Below are 22,731 nucleotides of genomic sequence, written 5' to 3'. Positions count from 1 at the left end.
TTAAGCAGTCTAAAGTCAGAAAATACCAAAGTTAAGACTGTGCAAACTTAATTCTGACACTCTGTGTTAAAGCATTATTTATATGACCACATACCGCCACTGCAGGACTTCTCCTACACATAAGAGGGCAGAGTTAAGGTTCAACATACAAATTTAACGTTGGTATTTCCTAGTTTAGAGGGTTGTTGTTTTTTTTTTTTTAAAATACAGAATTATATGGTATTTATGACACTCAGACTCGGTGTTATCTGGCAATGGGAGGTCCCAAAGGAGATAAGATCCCATTCAGGATATGTGCGACAGCTAGAGCAGAACATAGAATAGGTGCCAATAAGTCTTATCAGACCAACCTCTTCATTCAAATCTTTCCTTAAAATATACTTTTAGATAATCCACTAAAGACAGATGTGTACAATTAAAAAACCTGTATGGCTTTAAGATTGGTTCTTTATCCAATGCCCTATGGGCCAGATCCAAAGCCAACAGAAAGAACTCCCATTGACTACAACAGGCTTTGGATCAGGCCCTGTGCACCTGAACTGCGTGGTCTAATTTAGAGCCTAGTCTTGCAGTTGATTCTGGATGGCTTTCAGGAGTGGAGTGCAATTGCAGGCGCCCAGGGGCTCTCGCATGGAGTCAATTGCAGGATTGGAGCTTTAGGATCAAATCCTGGGAGTCAGGGAGCAAATCTTACTCTGGTTTACACAGTGACCGAGTTACATGGTGCACTAAAATTCACCATAAGAAAATGTAAGGATACAAGACACCACTTGATATTGCAGGCAAAAGACATTTTTATACAAAAAATTATTTATTGGCTGTACTACAAATAGCTGTACAGAGTGTAAACTTTAATGTATCACCTGATATTTGAATAATTCTGGAGGAACAGTTATTAAGCACCTTCATTTCAACACATTTTTGGTATTTACAGTTAAGACATATTAAAGTATATGAATACAATGAATTAAAAGTTATTAAAAGTTACACAAAAAACTTTAACATTCTATATGGCATTTGATATTTTTGTGATAAATACATAATTAAAAAGGAAATAGTTCAAGCTCTAAATTGGCTCTGTTATAGCAATGTTATAATCTGGAGGAGAACGGCCTCGGTTTTTTTTTTTTTAACTATAGCCTGGGGTTTTTTATTGTAATTTATCACTGTGACCAAGAGATTATAAAGACAGCTATTTAGATACATGACTCTCACAATCACATTTGGTTCTTCTACTGCAGATAAGCTACCCTGCGCCTGCAGCAGCAGGAGCAAAAGTTAAATCCTGTTCCCAGAAATGGTCTGCTGAAGCAAAGCTTATTGAAGTGTTTTATCATTACAATGTGTAATCTCTTATGAAGTCTGTGCTGGATTTTCCTAACTGCTCTGCACACATTGCTGTCAGTGGAGACACGCTCCATCTTCACATTGATTTCCAGCACAGATGTTTTGCCCTTACTGTAAACTGACACATGAACAAGGTTTTTTTTAAATTTTTTTTTAAAAGCCCTGTGAGATTGTCAGAAGTGTTGCCTAACAAATATTCAACTATCATGGTTGTTCATGGTCTGTAAGAAAATAAAATATCCAGGTTTGCCTCAAAGAAAAAAAAATTGGTAAGGCAAAATTGAAGTGTCATTTTCAAACTTATAAAATAGTATCACAAAAATAGGAAATGTAAACACTATTTTAAAAAATACTTGACAATGTCCCTTTAAAAACACAAACACCAATCAATTGCCATTCTTTGATGAGTAATTGGGATTTGTATCCCAAGTCTCAACTTTGGAGATATCCAAAAAGCTATTCAATAAGTGTCCACTAGCAAGACAAAAAATAAACCTTTTTTGGGAAAATCCATGGAAAATTTCACAATACCCACTAAAGTATTGCTGGTATTAAGACGATTGCACACAGTATGAAGAGGTAACATGAACCAGTACCGTAGCTATCCTTGTGCTAAAGCATATTGGTTAACTTCCTATAACATTATCAATAGCCAAAAGGCAAAGGTTTGAGAGAGTAGCTTTAACGTATAGAGGCTTTGGCAACTCGGGGAGGGGGGTGTATTAAAGCATTGTGGAGTTCATGTTGCCAAAGGATGTTCTCACGCACCCACTGACCATCCTTTGGACCCCAGGCTTACTGCCTAACTAAGATGAATTTGCGACCCAGCTGCACCTATGCTGGGCTACAGCATTCCATTCTGTAGCTGAATCGTTGTGTGCTCCGATGCACAGCACAGTCAGTGGTGCTTAAAATTTCAATCTCTCGTGCACCTCAGGATTTGAGACACCCCATAAAACACAGTCTACAATAATTTCACTGGGAGGTTCAGAGCCCAGCACAGGAGCAAATGAGTCCCCAAGCTCCTCTTTAAAGGCAAGAAGGTGATGCTGCAGGAGTGGGACCCTCCCTGGGCAGCACAGACTTACCTGAATGCCACCATGCTGTGCTATGGTGTATGTGTTGTGGCTTGCCCCTGTAAGCAGCATGGAGCTTATCTTTATTGTCTTCATTTTATGCTGATAGCTGTGAACTATTTACAGTACTTTTCCAAAGGGCGACTCTATTCCAACACATTTCCTGGTTTAGCTCTCAGTTTCTTTCTATACAATCCACTCCAACGGTATTGTCAGGGCAGCGGCAAGAGCGGCCTCCTGGGGTAGCCAGGCATAAATGAGTACAGCCTCCGTTATTCACTGTGCAATAGTTATGGCCTATAAAAGAACAGGAGTTTACATATAAAAAAGCCTTCTAGGGTGAACCAATTCATATAGTAGAAAAACCAGGAACGTTACAGAAAATATAAACCACAGCAGAGTTAGGGCTGCAAGTGCTTTACTTTTGATTTCTGATTGATCAGCTCCTGAGCATCATCCCCCCAGTACCCATCAGATACCAAGTACCAATCTGGATATCATGTGATGGAGCAGGTGGCAGGTTTCTGGAGTTGGGAATTAGGTCACAATGGGTGGGGAAAGGTCCACAGGGAGGAGCAGTGATTGCATAGGAAAGAAAAAAAAGAGAGTTTCCGAGATTGGTTACAGGCAACATGAAGGACTATGCTTAAAAAGTATATCCAGAACTTTAACGTTCACAGTTAAATAGAATGCAGAGACAGTCAGTGAGTGAACGAGTGAACAGAAAGAAAGAAAAGGAGAGGACTAAGTCCAGAATCCTAAGAGATATCAGCCAAATAAAGGAGAAAGGGGAGGATGAGGAGCCATTAAAGAAGATGGTGAAGGAGTGTTCAAGCAAAGCAGAATAAGCAAGAAAGAAAGCTGTGTGCGCTGGAAGCCAAGGGGAGGAAGTGGAAGAGACAGTATCAAAAGTAGTATATAGACCAAAGATGACGAGGTCACAGAAAAGGTCATTAGTGACAATGTTTCACTTTAGTGGTGAGGGAGCAGCCAGATTTGAGGAGTCTAAGACAGCAAGACTTAACTGTATATCTCCAGGATTTGAGGGGCAGGGAGTCAGGATGGTATTTAGAGAGGCAAGTTAGATCATGAGGATTTTCTTTTTAAAATAGGGACACAAAACATGTTTGGAGAGAGTGACTGACACACACACACACACACACACACACACACACACACCCCCCCCAGAGCAGAGAAAGCTGGCCATGAAAAAATGTAAACTCACATTTACTTAGATGGTTAGCTCTGTGGGGCAAGGACTCTCTCTCTTTGTTATGTACATACACTGCCTAGCACAGCAGGGCCCCAAGGTGCTACCATAATACATATAATAAACATTTAACAAGTTTCTCAATGAAGATATCTATATACTCATCCTTTTTAAAAATCACACACTGTGGTAAGTAAGCACTTACATTAAACTACTCAAAATCATTAGCACAATATCCTTTGAACCCAAACTTTGTCACAATCTTGGTCTTAGCTGAAAAGAAAAATCTCACAAATCTAGGACCATTGTAAACCTAAAAACACGAACTCTTCTGTTGACAGCCAGACTGAATTTGGCCAGAAATAACAAGACTAAACAGTGACATTAATTCCCAGAGAAACAGAAATTGTTATTTCAAGGATATTAATTTCCTCCTCTGAGCCTTTATTGCTCAAGCTAAGTATGAAGAAGAAGAGAAATAAAGAATGTTGTTTCTCTGAAAAGAGTTACTGTCACCATTACGATGTTTCCAAAATTCACAAGAGGCTTTTGGGACATGTGAATATTTATGGATATAACTCAAAAGCTTAACATTTACGTAGGGCAAGAATGACTTTGCCTATTCTACCACCTACTGCTTCTTTAACTCTTCTTTTTTTAAAAAACACGGGATTATTGATCCCAGCAGGAAGACTGAGATACTTTTATAGTTATTGCTTACGTGGACAAAGTTGTATTTTTAGCATCCGTTAATGTTAAGAGATGGAAACCATGTGACCAGTCTGCTCTCCACCGCCAAAAGCAAGCACTTTGTGGGCCACAGCTTGGGAACTGCTGGGTAACTACATTCATATTCTATAGCTCCTGGAGAAACAGAGATTTAGTGATTACCTTGTGGGCACTGAGCAAAGGCTGTAGTTATCCCATAAAGACGAGCACGTTTGTGGGGCTGGAAGTTATCGTTCTCTTTTGAAATTGTGCGATCCACAGCTATAACAGCATCCCTACAGTACACAAAAGAAAAGTGTAAAGGTGAGTGAGGGCTTTCCCCTAAGATGACCTCAGAAGAAAAAAATTGGAAGAGGAAGCACCAGATACCTTTTTATATTTTAAACACCTGTCAACTAGTAATGCTGAAGCACACAGGCAGACCAGAAGGTAGCCAATAGTCCCAAGGATGAAGAACCCCAGGGTCTGGTTTGTTTGATACAGAATCCCACTGCTGTTGGGCAACCCAAATATGTCACAGCCCTGATTCTGGGAAGCAGAGGGATCTTCTACTAGCAGGGTAACAGTCTTTTTTTGTGGAAGGAAAGGTAAACATAGGGCACTCAGTCTGACCGTGTCCCTCTAGGGGACAAGTTTATTGGCAATTTAGATACTTTTCTCTCCTACAATATTATTCCTGGCATGGCCACAATGGAATGATCCATTGTTATGGACAATGTTCCACTTCAAGAGAAATCTGACATTCAGAAGTAGAAGGGTAGGAGTTCAGCCACTCAGGTGCAGTTGTTGCCTGCTGTAAACAAAAGGCGACTGGCTGGCAGAATGATGACATTTTCCACTTCCCATTTTTAAATGGCATTCTGAAGTAATATGAATAGATACTGGGTTCAACCTTGGAACCTCTTAGTCATGTGACTAGCCCTTACTCCCAAGTAGCCCTGTTGAAATCAGTGGAACTATTTGTTCAAGAGTTTGCAGATTGTTTTTAATCCATATAAATGTGTGACCAAGACTAACTACTGGTATTTTAAAAACATTTAGTCTGCAATCTAATCTGCAGATTCTAGTAAAGTCAGCCTAGATCACAATGTGGCAAAGACTTAAGTCACCTACCTCCAGCAAACAAAAATAAGTGTTGTCAACAGCTAAAATGTTTTCTTATTACTGATTGAACATTTACATACTAATAAGGATAAGACTCAAATAATCAATTTCTGTACTAAACCTGAAAGCAAGTGCTGCCATAAGACGTATTAAACCACCCCCTCATATTAAACCTATCCCCATCATGTTCAGCATTAAAAGCATCTTGTTAGAGAACAAACTTTTAAACTGAGAAAACAGTTAACTAGGAACATTAATACATCCAGCTCTAAATTTCCACTACGCCCTGCCTCAGCTGATTGCCAGGAGAGAAAAAAATAAAATCTCTAAGGAAGAATACATGTGCTGCCAAGAGAACAGATGCAGTGAACCTCAGTTTCTACCAGGCAGAAGACCAGATTAAAATACAACTATATAATTTCTTAAACAGATAACCTACCTCCTCCAGTCTGTGTAATATAAATTCTTCCCATAGCTTGTAATACTAAAAGGATACTGGACTCCTTCAAGGATCTTTCGTCGACCAAGCTGACTGGGGTTCATACATTCCACCCTCTTGGTGCCTGTACACAGTAAAACAATTTAGTCTTTGTAGATGACAATTTTTTTTTTTGCGGTGGGTGGAGGGGAAGCACAATGACATAATCAAAGGAGCATGTATAGAGAATAATTTCCTCAAGGTCCTGCTCCCCCTACCCAGCCAAATTCTTGTCCAGATCACATCTCCTTATATGCCAAGGACCAAACCTTTTATAAAATAATGTCTCATTTATTAGTATGAGCCCACTCTGGTAGATCAGTGTTATGCCTGTGGGACTCCATTAGAACGACAGAGGAAAGCCCATTCAGGTCCTTGTCTGGATGTTCAGTTAGACTGAAAGATTACAGCAGCAGGGACAATTTGTGCATACGACAAATTTTGCTCATGAAGAGTGTGGGCCTGGCCATCCTGAAGATTAAAGGATGATTTATCCACAGAAGATTTACAGCCTGGGGAGCAGCAGTGAAAGTTTCTTCACAGTGCCTTGCCAGTATACCTCGATTCTGAGCTGGGGAAAGAGCAATTATTTCACTGAGAAGGCAGCTGAACCTGAATGCTCATTCAATTCTGTGCCTCTCTGCTGGGGCAACTGGAAGAGTGCTCTGGTGCCAATATTGCAACAGGGCAAGCTGGATGATCTGGGTGACTATAGTCTGGTTAGCCTGACATCAATCCTGGGCAAAGATAAAAATACATCAATCCTGGGAAAAGCTGATAATTATTAAAGAATTAAGGAATAAGAATGGGATGAATGTCAGTCAAAATGGTTTAATGGAAAATAGTTCTTGTCAAAGAAATCCAAATTTAATTCTTTCATGCAATTACAAGTTTGCTTCATAAAGATAACTGCAAAGATGTAAAATACTTAAGACCTTTGCAAGGCATTTGACTTAGTAGCGCATGACATCCTCATTAAAGATACAATATCAATAGACCACACATTAAATAGATTAGGACAGCTAGCTGACAAATCTCAAAAGTAGTTGTCAAATGCGGAATTGTCATCAAATGGGGCTGTTTCTAGAAGAGTTCCACAGGGCTTGATTCTGGATCTGATGCTATTCAACTTCATCAGAAATCTAGACATAAATATAAAACTACTGCTGATAAAATTTATGGATGACACAAAGATTGGCCATATGGTAAATAATGGTGAGGACAGGGCAGTCAAACAGAGCGATATGGTAAAGATGTGCCCATTCAAATAAAAAAGTGTGTTAATACAGCCAAATGCAAAAGTATGTGTCTAGGAACACGGAATACAGACCATACCTATGGAAAGGGGGCTGTATCCTGGGAAGCAGCGACTCTGAAAAAGATGTAGGGGTCAGAGTGGACAAGCAACTGATCATGAGTTCCTAGTGCAATGCCGTGACAAAACAGCCTAATGCAATCCTTGGATGTATAAACAGGGGAGCAGTGAGGAGGAGCAGAGCGGTGATTTTGCCTTGGTACCCAGCTCTGGTGAGACCGAGATTAGAATACTGCATACAATTATGGTGTCCACATTTTTAAAAAGATGTGGAAAAATTGGAGGGGGTGCAGAGAAGAACCACACCAAAAAACGATTCAAGGGCTAGAGAAAATGTCTTCTACTGAGAGAGAGACTTAAAGAGGGCAATCTGTTTAGCTTATCAAAAAGATATACACTGTAATAAAGTTACCTCTCTAAGTACTTTCACAGGGGAGAAAATACTGGGTACTAAAGGAGTCGTTAGTAGAGAAAGACATAACAAGTATCAATGGCTGGAAGCTAAAACCAGACAAATTCAAAGTAGAAATCAGGCACATGTTTTTAACAGCGAAAATGATTAATCACTGGAACAAGCTACCAAGAGAAGCTGTAGATTCTCTATAACTTGTTGCCATCAAATGAAGACTGGATACTTTTCTGGAAGACATGTTTAAGGTCAAATACAAATTACTGGGCTCATTCAGGGGATAACTGGATGAAGTTCTATGGCCTTAGACTCTGTGAATACCCAATTCTCCATATCAAGGGATAAATATGGATTAAAGATATTTTGTGTTTGCTGCAAACAAGTATAAGTCTACAGCATACCTAGCGCTTTCTCCTTTCTGAACTAAAATCCTTCAGCTTGTAAACCTACTTTTGGTGAATCAGCAAGAGATAATAAATAAAACAGTGGATACTCTGAGGTACGTCTCTCAAGCCTGAGGAAAGATGAAGTCCAAACAACTCAAAGCATTTGCTCATGAGTCATGCTGTGCATCATTGCACTGGTTATAATGCTTAGTCCGTTATGCATTGTGAATACACATTTCAGCACCTCTCTTTACCTGCATCAACCCAGCACAGCATTGAGGAGTAAGTGTCAAATGTCAGACCATTTGGTAATCCCAGATCATCTTTAACAAGAACCCTTCTGTTTGTGCCATCCATGTATGAAGTTTCAATTTTAGGAGCATCTCTGTTCCAGTCAGTCCAGTAAAGATTTCTGAATAGGAAGAAAAGGCAAAAAAGTTAAAATAACTGATCAATCTGAAGTGATTTTTCTTTTTCTTCTTTTACATAAAGGAAAACTTTTAAGGAAACAGGGAACATTTAGATAGAATGGCAGGAAGTAGCATATGTGACTTTGATAGACGATACCTGAAGTATAGTGAAATAGCATCCCTTTAAAAAAAATTGCTTTTCCAGCATTGTGTAGAAGCTCATTTACCAGGTGCCAAACAGAAAAATCCATTTCAACAATACAAAGTCAATCTAGGTAAAAACAAACTTCTCTGCAGAGTCATCCTCCCCATCACCTGCCCTGAGGCTGATTAGTGGGAGAATTCAGCACATATTTATGTATTTACTTTAATTCAACATTTTCTTCAGTATAACTTAGAAGAATATTTACCAACAGATCCGAATCAGAGGCAACGTCTCATCAACTAGAGTCAGTTGTCTGAAAAACCTCACACGAGACTTGGAGCATTAACTGTTGCTAGTTCAACCTTTCACCCACTGTTTTATTAATACTTTGGATACATTCCCTAAAGCTGCTAACTAACACACCAACCCTGCTGAAGTCAATGAGGTTCGACCCAGGTACTTGGGTCCACGCATGCAAATCTGTTTGTTTGCAAAAAAAAGACAAAATGCAGTTGGGAACCACTGGCTTAAAACATTGTAATGGGTACTCGTTTTATATCTCTCCTCAAGTCGCATATTGCTTGTTAATGCTGCACAGCAATAATGTGCTGTGAAGGTAATTTGTTATGGAGGTTACTTTATGGATGTAATTTTTTATTGTTGTATGCTGCTGAGGATTAAGATAGGAATTTTAAAGAATGAAAGACAGAAACAGAGTCCTAAGAAAACACAAGGGAAAAATGTGCCAAACCATGAACAAGATGTTTCCATAAAATTCATTGGAATGAGCTGCTGTAATAGAACAAACAGGGACCACTATATAGTGCTCATACCTTAACACTTGCCTTAGTTTTTGTAGTATTCTAGACAGACAACATAATACGCATAGCACAGTTTAAGTAATATCCCAAATAGTAAGAATTAATCCATATATTTAAGATAAAACTGGCAAGGGTTTAAAGGTGAGCACTGTAGCTGAAATGTTTTATGGCACAGAGGGATTTTCAAACTTTTGGAAGAGTCTGGGTGTATATTAATTAGGAGGCTGTCCCAAGCATAAGTGTCAGAGAAAACATAATATTGGGTGTGGGTGAAGGAGACAGAATAAATAGGAAAGGTACTTGGATGATGGTCAGGAGTAGATAAAGGCAGAGATGTAGATAGAGAAGAAGCTAATGCAGTTTTTTGCAAGTCAAAGTACTGGAAATATGGCTTCCACTAAAGAAAAAAAATAAGAAAATGCTTATTCTAATCCAATACTTTAATTGCTAATAAAAATGCATTATTGTGCCTGGGGAGAAAAGCTTCTAATAAGCATTCTGAAAGAAATTTTTATTTCTAATAAAACACTTAAATTATAGGAGGATCTTTAGGACTGAAAAAAGGATATGGAAGCTTTATATCACCAGTTGACGACAGTGTGAAAGTGTAGAGGGAGTTTCAGGATATATACATAAAACGTTCATCAAAAGTCTATAAAAATATTTATATACCCTCTCACAGAATCTGTTACTATGGCCCTGGGGTTCACCAGACCAGTATTAAACAGCACTCGGCGCTGGCTACCATCCAGCCTGGCCACTTCTATTCTATCGAAGTGAGAGTCAGTCCAGAAAACATTGCGACCGAGATGATCTATTGCTATTCCTTCAGGACTTCCCAAGTCTGGAACAGAACAAAGAAAACAAAACACCAAACAATAAGTGTGTTTCCTAATATAGTTATACTAAACACTTAACAGACACTGCTGCCTCCCATAGAACACAAGCTGAAGTTGCAGTTTAAACCTACTGTAAATGTGTTGTTAACAATTCAATAGGGTTACACAACTTCTAAGTTGATACTTCCATAGATTTTTTCTGTTAATTTTAAAATACACCAAAAGCCCATGAATCAGTGGAAGGACTCCAAATGATTTTAATGGGCTTTAGATCAGCCCTATGGGCTGCTAGAGTGTAAATAGCAAGGAAAAAAAATCAAGAGTTAGCAGGGCCTTTTTATTAAAGAATATTTGTAACAAGAAATCAAAACCAAGTTCACCAACCAAAGAGAATAAACAGAGACACATCCCAACCTGGAGTTTAATTTTAGCCCTATAACCCCAAGGTGTAGAATGGGGCCTTCCCAAACAGTCTCCTAAACAGCCACTTTTCTAGCTTTTTTTTTTCCTTCCCTTACGATCTGTGTAAGGCTAGGGGAGGATGATGAGCTTAAGGTAACGTCTTGTTCACAAGGAATCAGGAAGTCTCTGCATCTCATCACAGAAAAGGATCCCAAAGAAGTATAAAGTACAAACAAACCTGTATGTTTAATTCTATTAATTTGTATAGAGCCCATCACATGCATTTATGCAGCATTGGAGACAATTATGAGCGGAATAGGGTACATAATTCATAAAGCATGCCCCTGCCAAGGCCCTTGAGGCACAAGACAAACAATCCCCCCCGCCTCCCCCGCAGTTATTAGAACACCAATTTTAAAAAGAAAAATCATGATAGGCAATATAAAAATATAAACTCAAGAAAGTATTGAAGTAAAACTGGTCCAAAAGCATGCAAGCAGTAAGACAACGCTGATCTGTACTCAAACTAGGCAAAAGAAGAGTTTTATTTTAAACACTTTTATAAAATTTAACATTGTATAAATCATACTATAGAATTCCATGTCAGGGATACAATTCTCAATTAAATTCTGAAGGCTGCTTAGAATAATTTCTATAGAACCCAATAAACTTCTGGTGGTTTCATCCTTACTGAATTTTGTAGAACTCTTTAAAAAATGGCTGTAACAAACCTACCGAAATTTAGAATTACAAGAATATGCTAAATAATTGGAGCAAAGGGAGGTACATACCGTATTTGAAATTTAGGAAACAAAAAACCAAAATCAAGAAAAAACCCACCACAATTCTTTGTCCCACAACATCCAGCTTTATATTGTGTTGCCAGGACCTGCTCCCTCCAATATGCCAGTAACAGAGCTCCACTAGTCTGGAGCATCAAGCTGGCTTACAAAAGTCAGGTGACTGTCCTTTCTGAAGGATGCACAATTCTATCATATTGACTGTTTCAAATCTGAGATGCCAATGGACCTACTTAATTTAAAAATAAATTAAATAAATATAGTTAGAAGTCACTTCTCACCCTGATAATTGCTGGAATTTAGCACAAATTCTAACCCAAGGGCTTGTCTACCTACAAAAGTAACTATATCAGTACACCTGCATTGGTATAGTCCCCTAGTGTGGACACAGTTATACCAGTATAGTGTATTCCCATACTGGAAGTGAACTATAATAGTTCACTATAATAAGGCACTTATCTGTATATCTGCACCAACAATAGGGGTTCAACTGGGATAACTTTTTTGTTTAAAAAAAAAAATCACAACTTTATCCAAAATAGTAATGCTAATACAAAAATAGGTGTGTAGTGCAGACTTAAGAAGAAGAATGGCTGGCAGGGAAACAAACACTATTGCTCATCAGAATTGAAATTATTCTATCCTCTTGGAAAAATAAAATGGTCTTTACAAAGATCTGGGGTGGGCTTACAAATCTTAGAAGTATGTCAGTACAAAAGGAGAAGAAACAATGCATAATTCTGAAAGCTATATTCTTGTATTGGTTACAATTTAAATACATTATATTTAAAAAGATATTCAAGTTTAACAATCAATCAATCTCCAAAGTGCTAATAGAATTAATCTTAGCTAGCTAGATGGAATTTAAATTCAATTGTGTTTTGCAGAGGGATTTTGTTTGGAACATGTTTTAGTACTGTATGTGCATAGTTTTTCTTGGACAGTTATCTGTTCCAAAAGCAACAGGAAATAGCAGACAATGACCTATTACTCTGGTCCCAGTGATTTCTCACTCAAAATCATAGGAGAAACAAATACTTAAAAAATATAAATAAAAAGGCATATTAAAGTCTCTTGTACTCAGCCAGCACAAAAAAAATTGCTCAACAGTTTTCAGAACACATAGGTCCATAGAGAAGAACAGGCTGCACACAACTAACTAAATGTAAATACAATCCCACTTCAGGCTAATTCCAGAGGTATAAACTCTCAATGAACCACTAAGGAAAGATTGCATGGGGTTGTTCCAAAAGTGTCATAGTGTCCCTTCATGAAAACCAGCTGTCAGGGAAGCTTTCAAATGCAGAACTACACTCCCCATTTCTGAATTTCAAAGAAAGATTAATTGAAATGAACTGAGTTTGTCTATTCATTTTCACATTTATTCATTATTCAACCATTAAACAAGTGTCGTATTTCTCAACCCAAACTGGGTTCCTGAGGAGAAACACTTGTGCAAAATGCTAGGTGGGAATTTAAAAAAAAATTGACACTGTCATTAACCTAATAAGAGTTATATTGGACCATAATCAGCAGATGCTACATTCCCTTATCTGGGTTTGTAACTTATTTGCGTCACAAGTCGTGTGTGTGCGCGCGCACATGATCAAGCACATGTGTGTGCATGTTGGACGAGTGGGAATGAACACCCATTCCAAGACTGAAATCTGCAAAGAACTGATCAAGCTGTAGAGAGCAAACGTCAATTAGATTCCTCTCCCACCTCCAAATCATGCTTCTATATCCCTTCATCTCTTGCTGAGGTCAGCAGACAGTGGGAGCTGCCTCATGTGGAGTGGAGAGCCTCTCTCCCATCCCCAGGCACTGAACGGGAGGACTGCCAATTCTGATGGTCTATTAGTGGGGGAATAGGAGAGGGTAGTGGGTTAGACATCTGCTACCAGTGGTTTCCAGGAGTCCCTTCTCCCTGGCACAATTCTATTTTGAGCTGTGAGCCAGGAGATTTAAAGAAGCTGTGTGTGGCCTGAAGTAAATGTCTTTCCTGGCTGGCTAACACTTAGCCAGAGGGAAACTTGGCCCCTGCTAACATGTGTAAGGGAATATATTAAGCATGCTCTGTGCATCCCCTCCCCCACCTCACCAGTCACTCCAAGTGCCATGATTTCAGTGTGCCAGTACTGGAGTCAGGCTGGAGACAGTCCCAAGCTCTGCTCTTGGGAAGTGGACAAGCTTATGCACACATGTATGGCTCATATGATTTAAACAACTGCAGCAGAGGGGAAGTTCCCTGTGTGGAGCAGCCCCTGCAGCTGCAGAGCTCAGGAAACTTGTAGCCTCCGGAGGCTATGCAGCTGCAGAGGCAGATGAGAGCTGGATGGAGCCCCATACCAAAACATGCCCCTGCAAAGCAAACAAACTCCAATCACAAGAACATGAACAAAGAAATAAATGTTCAATACAAAAACAAACTGCAAACCGAACAAGGGAGCTGCAGCACACAGAAAGGAGAGCAACAGCAAAAACAGGATAATCTCAGGCTATGGCTACATTAGCGCTTCGCGCCGCGCAGCCGCGGCAGCGCGCTGCGGCGCTGGAGTTGCAAGTCCCCAGCAGCAGCAGGGAAAAACTCAGCCCTCTCGTCGCTACTCCAGCCCCTGTGGGGGGAGCAGGACAGCGCTGGAGGGAGCGGGCCGCAGGCTGGGGCTTTGACACACACACTGGCCTAGCGCGCGCAATTTGCGCTGCAGACAGAGGGTGTGTTTTCACACCCTGCTGCAGCGCTGCAAATTTGTAAGTGTAGCCAAGCCCTCAGTGTCTTCTGAAAGATTGGGAGTAGTGGCTCTGCAATTTTTAATTTACATTTTGGCTAGCAAAGTACACCATGTAAATGCCCAATTAAAACACTTGTAGTCAACACCTTAGTGTTTTGTTTTGATTCCATGATATAATGCATCTGATGCTTTGTACAGAAAATTAAGAACACTATTGCTTTAGCATCACTTCACAAGCACTTGATTTGTCACAATCTGCACCAGCAACAAGGGCAACAGAGTCCTGAATGAGTCTTTAGATGCTTTCTGCTTCCATAGCAGACAAAAGACATGGAAGATTACCTGAAAATGCAACCTGGTTATAACAAACCAACTATGGGCCTGGAGTACTGATCACATTTGCTTTCACCCCTTCATGATATAGTGTTAAATGGCTCTACAATGTACAACACACTGTAAAGGAGGAGGGAAGATGTGAAACAAATATAATTCTCATTAAATGAAGTCACAGGTTCTCTGAAAAGTCACTGCAATATACACATAATCCACTATCAATAAGAATTTTGTGTGTCAGCATTTCTATTTTATGCTTCCCTCCCCTGCTAGCTTATTCACAGACAAGCAAAAAGAGCTTTGTTCTGAGGTGTCCTTAAAGATAAACAGAATGGAAAGTAGTAGTCCTTCCACCAACCCGTTTGTACGTGGATGGGCACAGACTCACGATAAGTGTCTAGAATACGCCTTTGAGGTTAGTTGTACTAGAACTGGAAGGGAGTCTTGTGAGCAGACAAGTAGGGAAGACCCAGCCCACAGGGTCACGCAGGGAAAGGTATTATATCCTTAAGGAAACTACAGCCTCGTCACTGAAGGTGTGACACTAGCAGAGCTACCCTTCTAGCTCCCACATACTAGCTAGATGGACAATTCTGGGCAGAATGCCCCATGTTCGCTGTCTTTGCACAGCTGTACCAGTTGTGCTTGCTGAGCAGTCTGGCACCCAGGGAGTACGACACTTTCGTGTCGTAATGCCCCCTAAAACCACCACTGTTGGGGGGGGGGGAAGGGGTGCAAGCTGCCCATCCCTCTACTGCCTTGAGAGTCTTAATGTAGTCCAAACTGGCATTGATCTCTAACAAGTGAATGAAGCACCCTTCAATTCCAATAGAAATAAACCTCAGATGGAGATACTTATTAAAAAACAGGACAACGAAAGCAGATACACAGAAAATAAAATTTTAAATGTGACTGTGCTGTTTTGCTAAATTAACTCCCCTCCCCAAATCTGTTTATAATGGCTTAATAGGCATGAAGTTTGTTTTGCTATGTGCAGCATGGGGCACGGGTCACTTGCTGGAGGATTCTCTGCAGCTTGAGGTCTTCAAACCACAATTTGGGGACTTCAATAACTCAGACATAGGCTAGGGGTTTGTTATAGAAGTGGATGGGTGAGATTCTGTGGCCTGCATTGTGCAGGAGGTCAGACTAGATGATCATAATGGTCCCTTCTGACCTTAAAGTCTATGGCTTTGGCTACACTTGCACTTCAAAGCGCTGCCACGGCAGCGCTTTGAAGCGCTAAGTGTAGTCAAAGCGCCAGCGCTGGGAGAGAGCTCTCCCAGCGCTGTCCGTACTCCACCTCCCTGTGGTGAATAACGTACAGCGCTGGGAGCCGCGCTCCCAGCGCTGGAGCTTTGACCACACTGGCGCTTTGCAGCGCCGCAATTTGCAGCGCTGGAGAGGGTGTGTTTTCACACCCTGCTGCAGCACTGCAAATTTGCAAGTGTAGCAAGGCCTATGAGTCTATGAGAAGTATGAGCACAGTTTAGCCCTGTGACTGCTGAGCAATCCATTATACTTCATGATGAAAGTTTGTGGAAAGGTAGTTTATGGTGCTATCCAATAGCCCATACCTACTAGTACAAACTGCTGGGGACCTGTCCTAGCTCTTGTGATGGCAGACCCATTAGAAATGCTTACTTCATCCTTCAAATCCCTCCTGCCGAGCAGCCTACAAAAAAAAACTCAACAATAGTTTGGCAGTTGGTGTAAGGTGAGTGCTGCTCATTACCCAGATCACAATCATCTCCCTGTTACCTTGTGCTCCCCCTACATGTTAGATGTATTCACCTGTTGTCACTTGCCTTATACACAGATTGTAAGTTCTTTGGGGGCAGGGACTGCATGTCCTGTGCCTAGCTCAATGGAGCTGGGCCCCAGGTGCTCCCGCAATACAAGTAATAACAAAATAGACAGGTTTTTTAAATGTAATCTAAGATTATCCAATCACTCTGATTTCTGCCAATCTGACCTTCTTTTAAACAATCTAGCCTTGGAGCAGTCAGGCTGAGCCATTGGATGGTAAGTGCAGGTTGGTGTATGCAGGTCTTTACACTCACTGTTGGAAATGAATCTATGAAGCAGAAACCGATATTGCTACCTGTTTTGATGATGGTTGTTGGCTCCCCACCATGCAAACTGGCTCTACTGATGGAGGGGCCACTGATCTCCGTCCAGTAAACCATCTTGTCCATGCAGTCATACGCAACTCCAATAACAACACTGTCCTGTAAGTCAACAAGTGAATTTTTACAGCCTCATATTAAATAACAGTTCTAAAGCTAAAAAGAATGGCTTGGGGTCTAAGCATCAGACTCTATGCAGGGCCACAGTTAAGAATAAGGGCCCAGCAGGCAAATGAACAGAGGGGCCCTGCTGGGGTCAGGTTATGGAGGAGAGCTATAGAGGCAGGTGGGAGGTGGGTGGCCAGGAGGAGCAGATTTACAGCAGTTGGAGAAGTAGTTAGTGCAAGTGAGAAGCTGCTGCACCCCGACTCCTGTCCAGACTGCAGTCTGGCCAGAAGATGCCCCCTTCACTCATCTAAAAAAGGAAATAATTGTGATCCTTCCATCTCACAACAGTCATCCTGACTCCACAAATCTAGGCTGAACTGGCAGGCACAGGCATTCTGGGAATTATCTTTCAGTAGCCCACAAAATATTTAATCAAAACTCCTTTAATTAATCAGGCCTTGAATTGTATTTGATTCTGTTACAAACACAGAGACCTACTGAGAGTTAGTGCCAAATTTTGTGGATAGTTCCAATAACCTCTTTTGCATATCAGATTAAACGCCATGCACATTGGTTTATTTTGGTGTCAACTTCAATGACTGATGCAGTCTCTTTGCCTTTTACTTATTTTCTCCTTTTCTTCTTTCTCCATATTTTTCTTTCAGGAATCCTGATATTTCCCTCCAGACTTTTCAGTGTTTTCCCTTCAGATTAATTTGTCCTTATCTCCCTCTTTCCCACATTCTTTCATGAGTACCTTCTTCCTGTCACTGTTTTTCTCTTATCTTCTTCTTTACTCTTTCCTTAACTTCTCTTTTCTTTCTAACTGTCCCATCTTTCTTTCCTTCCATTACCTTAAATTTTCACCCATCTGTCACATCCAGTACGTATTCACACCCATCATACACTCTGCCACTAGACTCTAGAACACCCAGCCACCAACATACTCATTCACCCAACCACATTTCATCCACCCATCATTCACACCTTCTCTCCCCAACATACCTGTGCACCCACTGCTCCCTGGGATGTCACCACCACCATCACCCCTGTCCATCATGCACCCACATTGTACGGGGCGTGCCCCCCACACTCCCATGCGCCAACTCCTCACCCAGTCTACTCGATACATACACACCATGCATCCATTCCTCACTCATTCAAGTGCTGTCCCCACAATCTACTCTCCCAATGCTGGGGCGCTCAGGCAGCCCTTATATGGAGTCTGTTCTCTTCCTCCTGTACCCTACATTCCTTTAACATGTGGTATGCAATGTTTAGTTGCTGCCTGCCACTAACCCACATACCCAAGGTGGTTGCATTTCATTGGTGCTGTGTGTGTAGTTTGTGAACTGCTTTCTATGAATGGTACTATATTAAAACATAGTTTATTAAATTAAAACTGCATTTTTTAATACATGAACTATTCTTATTTAAAACAAACCACAGCTTTTCCTCTTCCTGAGACAGTCAGTGGACAAGCAGAACAGATTTAAGAATCTATTGCAAAAGAAAGCAGAACCTAAAGAGCACACATGTAGATTTAAAGTATCCTTATCATAGCAATTGGATGGGACTTTTAGTCTGACACTCCTCATTTTGTATGGATTCCTGAGTCTGTCTCTTGTGATGCCTTAGTAAGATAAGATTCTGACAGAATGGAAGAGTACAAAGAGTCCAACAACTCCTTAACAAGGCATTTCAAAAACATCCATTAAAATAAGATTTATTTATGCATGGTGTTCTTGAACATGCATTCAGACTATAGGTCACAGGGAGATCAGAGTGTTTGCCTGTTGCAACATGCTGTTTCTGCTTGACATTTACACAAATCTCTCTATAGTTAGAAGTTGGGATTAAAAAAAAATGCAGCTATGTCAGTTTAAAGGAAAAGGGTCAGAAAAGTTTCATTAACGATTAAACTAAGAGTTAGCCTTTCCTATGAAGGTTTTCACTGGAGTTTCTCTTTTAAAATTATTTTATTCAGACCAGACAGACGGAGCCACCAGGCTCACTGACAGGAATGTCCAGTTCTGCTTATACATCAACCTGACTGCCCAAGTTTCTACTGGGTCTGATCTACATCAGTTTTTTATTATATAGAATCTTCAGGCAAGAGTCAATGGACCCAATTCTACTCTTTCATCAGGGCAATCCTACTGACATTACTCACTGAGTTGCACCAGTGTAACTGAGATCAGTATTTGGCCTACAAAGAATAACCAGCGGGAAGTGGCGTAGGCTGCAGGGACATTCTGGCCACCACTTTCTGCAGCTCCCATTGGCTGGGAACGGTGAACCGCGGCCACTGGGAGCTGCGGGTGGCCATGTAAACATCAACAAACTGTCTGGCGGCCCACCAGTGGATTACCCTGCTGGGTTGTGTGCAGCCCATGGGCCGCAGGTTGCCCACCACTGGTTAAGAGTCACATGCCATGGAAAAGAGGATGGGATTTGAAAAGCATCAGGGAGTCATTTTCCAAACAGTGGGAAAGAATGTGGGGAAAGGATTTACCACCGACCAGACCTGGAGAGGGGGACAGACAAGTTGAGTAATCTGAGGTGATTAGGGAACTGACTGGAGAACAGGGTGATATTAAGACAGATGACAGGAGGAGAAAAGACAAATTCAATGGAAGACCTGTAAGAGTAATATGGAGTTTTATATTGGAGGCTGCAGTGGACAGGAAGCCAATGAAAACCATGAGTCTGGGAGTGAGGTGTTCCCACATACGAGCTATAGGCTTTTTTGGACATAAGAAGGGACGCAAGATTTATTCATGATGAAAAGTTAAAATCCTGTGGGAACCTTTCATTTAGTGTAAATAACTCTTTCTGTAGCCTCAGTTTCAGGACTCTTTATTACTGATATAAATAATTTTAATAAGAGAGTGAGAGGATACCATATTTGTGTGGAGCACAGGTAAGTTTGGGACTAAAATGAGTAAGTCCTCCAATGTAAAGGGAGATTTGAGAGAGTTTCCCCTCTTAACAAGGTCCATAATCTGTCTCTTCAGTGACCAAGAGGACATTTTTTCCCTAAGCACCAGTGGCCATAGGAGTAGAATAGATACTCACTGGAACATGCAGTAAAGCTTTTGCATCAGTTTTCTTCATACTATTTTCCACCAGTGGGACATGTTCAATCTTCCCACTTTGGGCAAAGAGTAAGTGTGTTCCTGGGGGCAGAGGAATTGAATCTGGTCGAACAGAGGGCCCAATAGCAACAGGAGGAGCAGCTGTGCTCAGACCTTGGTGACAGATGACGATGAAAAAGTCAGTTCATATAAATACAGGAAAGCAAGCCATTATCTTCAATGCATAAATTACAAACATCTTAGAAAGAAATAGCACTATAAATGGATAGTAACAAGAAAAGTGGTACAACAGATATTTTACAGCTTCTGAATTTTTCTTGCACATGGTGGTGCAATAGAGTGTGTTATAGCTAAGGCTGCGAGTTTGCCACGGATTCCGTGCCTTTCTGTGACTTCTGTAGCGGCCGGTGAGCCTGGCTCAGGGACAGCTCAGGCAGCCCCTGTGCCAGTCGTACTGGCAGCTGCTGGGGCAGTCTGGGCCACTGCACTCCCCCGCTCCAGCCAGCAGCAGCAGAATTTGGGTGTGGGAGAGGGCAGGGGTATGGGACGGGGGGAGGCGGGCTCTGAGCGGCACTTACCTGGCCCCGGAAGCGATGACATCCCCCTCGCTCAGCTCCTAGGTAGAGGAATGGTCAGGCAGCTCTGTGCGCTGCCTCTACCCAAAGCGCTGGCTTTGCAACTCCCATTGGCCGGGAACTGCAGCCAATGAGATCTGCGGGGGCGGTGCCTGCGTGCTGTCACCCACCCCCAATCCCTCGGGCCACCCTCCCCCAACCAAGTTTTAGTCGGGGGTATTTTTAGTAAAAGTCACGGACAGGTCACTGGCCGTGAATTTTTGTTTACTGCCCGTGACCTGTCCATGACTTTTACTAAAAATGCCTGTACTAAAACAGAACCTTAGTTATAGCCCTCAAGAGGTTTAGCAACGGGCATGCTCCCACTGAGATAGCACAACTCTGCAATACTCCAGTGCAGCGCTGCACCTATATGGTATACCAGAATCCACTGAAAATAGATGCTGCAACAATTTAAGAGATACCCGTAGAAGAGAGAAATACTTGAGCAACTTACATGGGGGTCGGATTCCTGGTCCAGTTCTGGTGCCATCAATCTCATTACCATCCCTATCCACACACCAACAATACCCAGTGCTAGAATGGCACTGAGTTGGTTGATAATTCCCACGTTCATCACACTGGGGAACAAACTGACCAATGGGTCTGGGCCTTTGTGAGTCGGAAGAGTCCCCGCTAGCCAAAGCTTGTTCTTGTTCACGCTGACATTTAGTTTTCTCCAGTTCTGCAAAACAATAAAGCAATGAATATTTTATTTTATACACCTGACCAGCTACAGGATCCTAGTGCAGCAGAATATGATGAAAGTATTCCAGACTCCAGCCTTTAAAGAAAGTTTTTACTATTACAAGTCCTGATGTCCTATCTGAAAAGATGTGTCGTTACTTCAATGATAACCTGACAAATGGAAGTGTGGCACATTTATCTCAAAACAGATTTCACAATCAGTGTTAAAAGTGTAACTTTGTATAGTCTGAGACCATGAGCAAATGCTAGATTTTAATACTTTATGTATTCATTCTGCCTGTCCATCGTGACCTAGAATGGAACTTCACTCCTCCAGGAGGAGGCAGCATAATGTGTAATCAATTTGCAACACCCCCTCACCCCCAGAATTGCAGCTAACTAGCTATGCCATACGGTAGATGTAATTTTTTTTGCAGCTCTAAAGGGGTAGTCTCCCTTCAGAGCCACAAGAGCAAGTCCATGATAAGCAGCAGAAATTACAAGTTCTCTGCTGAAGCCAGAAAGAGTAGTGCCTCCTTATGGCTTTATGTGACAAGCAGGGTGACATCCCTCTGGTATCTGCAAAGACAGTGTGGTCTGGTCCAAAGGGGGGCGGGGAGGGAGAAGACATAAACAAGGGGTGTGGGGCGGAGATATCATAGGATTAGATTCTACTGTCTTGTAAATGTGTTGAAAAGAAGGACATATCAGGCAGAACAGATATACAGTAACTCGTCAACTAAAGTCGTCCCGCTTAATGTTGTTTTGTTGCTGATCAATTAGAGAACATTTGATTTAAAGTTGTGCAATGCTCCACTCTTACATTGTTTGGCTGCCTGCTTTCTCCACAGCTGTCAGCCTCCCTACTCCCCCCCCCACCCCAGCACCTTCTACCCACTGGAAGACCCCTGGATCAGCGCCTTCCCCCTCCTCCCCCGCCTCCTGCCCATGGCAATCAGCTGGCTGTGGCGTTTTGGAGTCAGGAGGGAGGAGTGAGGACTCGGGGTGCAGGCTCCCCCTCCCTCCTGAATGCCACAAACCAGCTGATTGCCCTGGGCAGGAGGGAGGTGGGAGGAGCGAGGACTCGGCGCGCCTCCCTCCTCCCTCCCCTGCCTCCAGCGGGCAGCAATCAGCTGGCTTGCGGGGTTTTGGAGAGGGGGGAAGGAGCGAGGACTCAGCGCGCAGGCTCCCCCTCCCTCCCGAACGTGGCAAGCCAACTGATTGCCCCGGGCAGGAGGGAGGACTCGGCGCACCTCCTCCCTCGCTCCCCTGCCTCCCAAACGTGGCAATCAGCTGGCTTGCGGCGTTTAGGAGGAAGTGGGGAGGAGCCAGGACGCAGCATGGGGAGGAAGTGGGGCGGAGAAGAGGCAGGTCAAGGGTGGGGGTTTGAGGAAGGGGTGAAGTGGGTGGGTTGCGGGTTGAGTCCCCCGCCCCTGGTGCTTGCAGAGTAGGGGAAGCTGCCCTGGAACCTAACCCCCCTATTTACATTAATTCTTATGGGGAAATTGGATTCGCTTAACATCGTTTCACTCAAAAGTTGTATTTTTCAGGAACATAAC

The 22,731-nt window shown here is 42.0% G+C and overlaps 1 protein-coding gene across 1 annotated transcript in view; it reads right to left on the bottom strand.

Annotated features, from left to right (window-relative positions):
* Window positions 1-774: 774 nt before the first annotated feature.
* Window positions 775-22,731, bottom strand: part of NID1 (nidogen 1) — an 83,225-nt gene continuing 61,268 nt past the window's right edge. The window contains exons 13-20 of the mRNA XM_039530918.1: window positions 20,943-21,170; window positions 19,852-20,024; window positions 16,641-16,767; window positions 10,103-10,274; window positions 8,309-8,466; window positions 5,906-6,029; window positions 4,525-4,637; window positions 775-2,720 (exon numbers count right to left, since the gene is read on the bottom strand). Of these exons, the coding sequence (XP_039386852.1) occupies window positions 2,599-2,720; window positions 4,525-4,637; window positions 5,906-6,029; window positions 8,309-8,466; window positions 10,103-10,274; window positions 16,641-16,767; window positions 19,852-20,024; window positions 20,943-21,170 (1,217 nt within the window). The 3' untranslated portion in view covers window positions 775-2,598. The remainder of the gene's footprint in view (window positions 2,721-4,524; window positions 4,638-5,905; window positions 6,030-8,308; window positions 8,467-10,102; window positions 10,275-16,640; window positions 16,768-19,851; window positions 20,025-20,942; window positions 21,171-22,731) is intronic.

This window comes from Mauremys reevesii, linkage group 3, assembly GCF_016161935.1.
Source record: "Mauremys reevesii isolate NIE-2019 linkage group 3, ASM1616193v1, whole genome shotgun sequence".
Taxonomy (NCBI): Eukaryota; Metazoa; Chordata; order Testudines; family Geoemydidae; genus Mauremys; species Mauremys reevesii.
The sequence above is the reverse complement of the archived record's forward strand: the minus strand, read 5'-3'. Positions and strand labels throughout refer to the sequence as shown.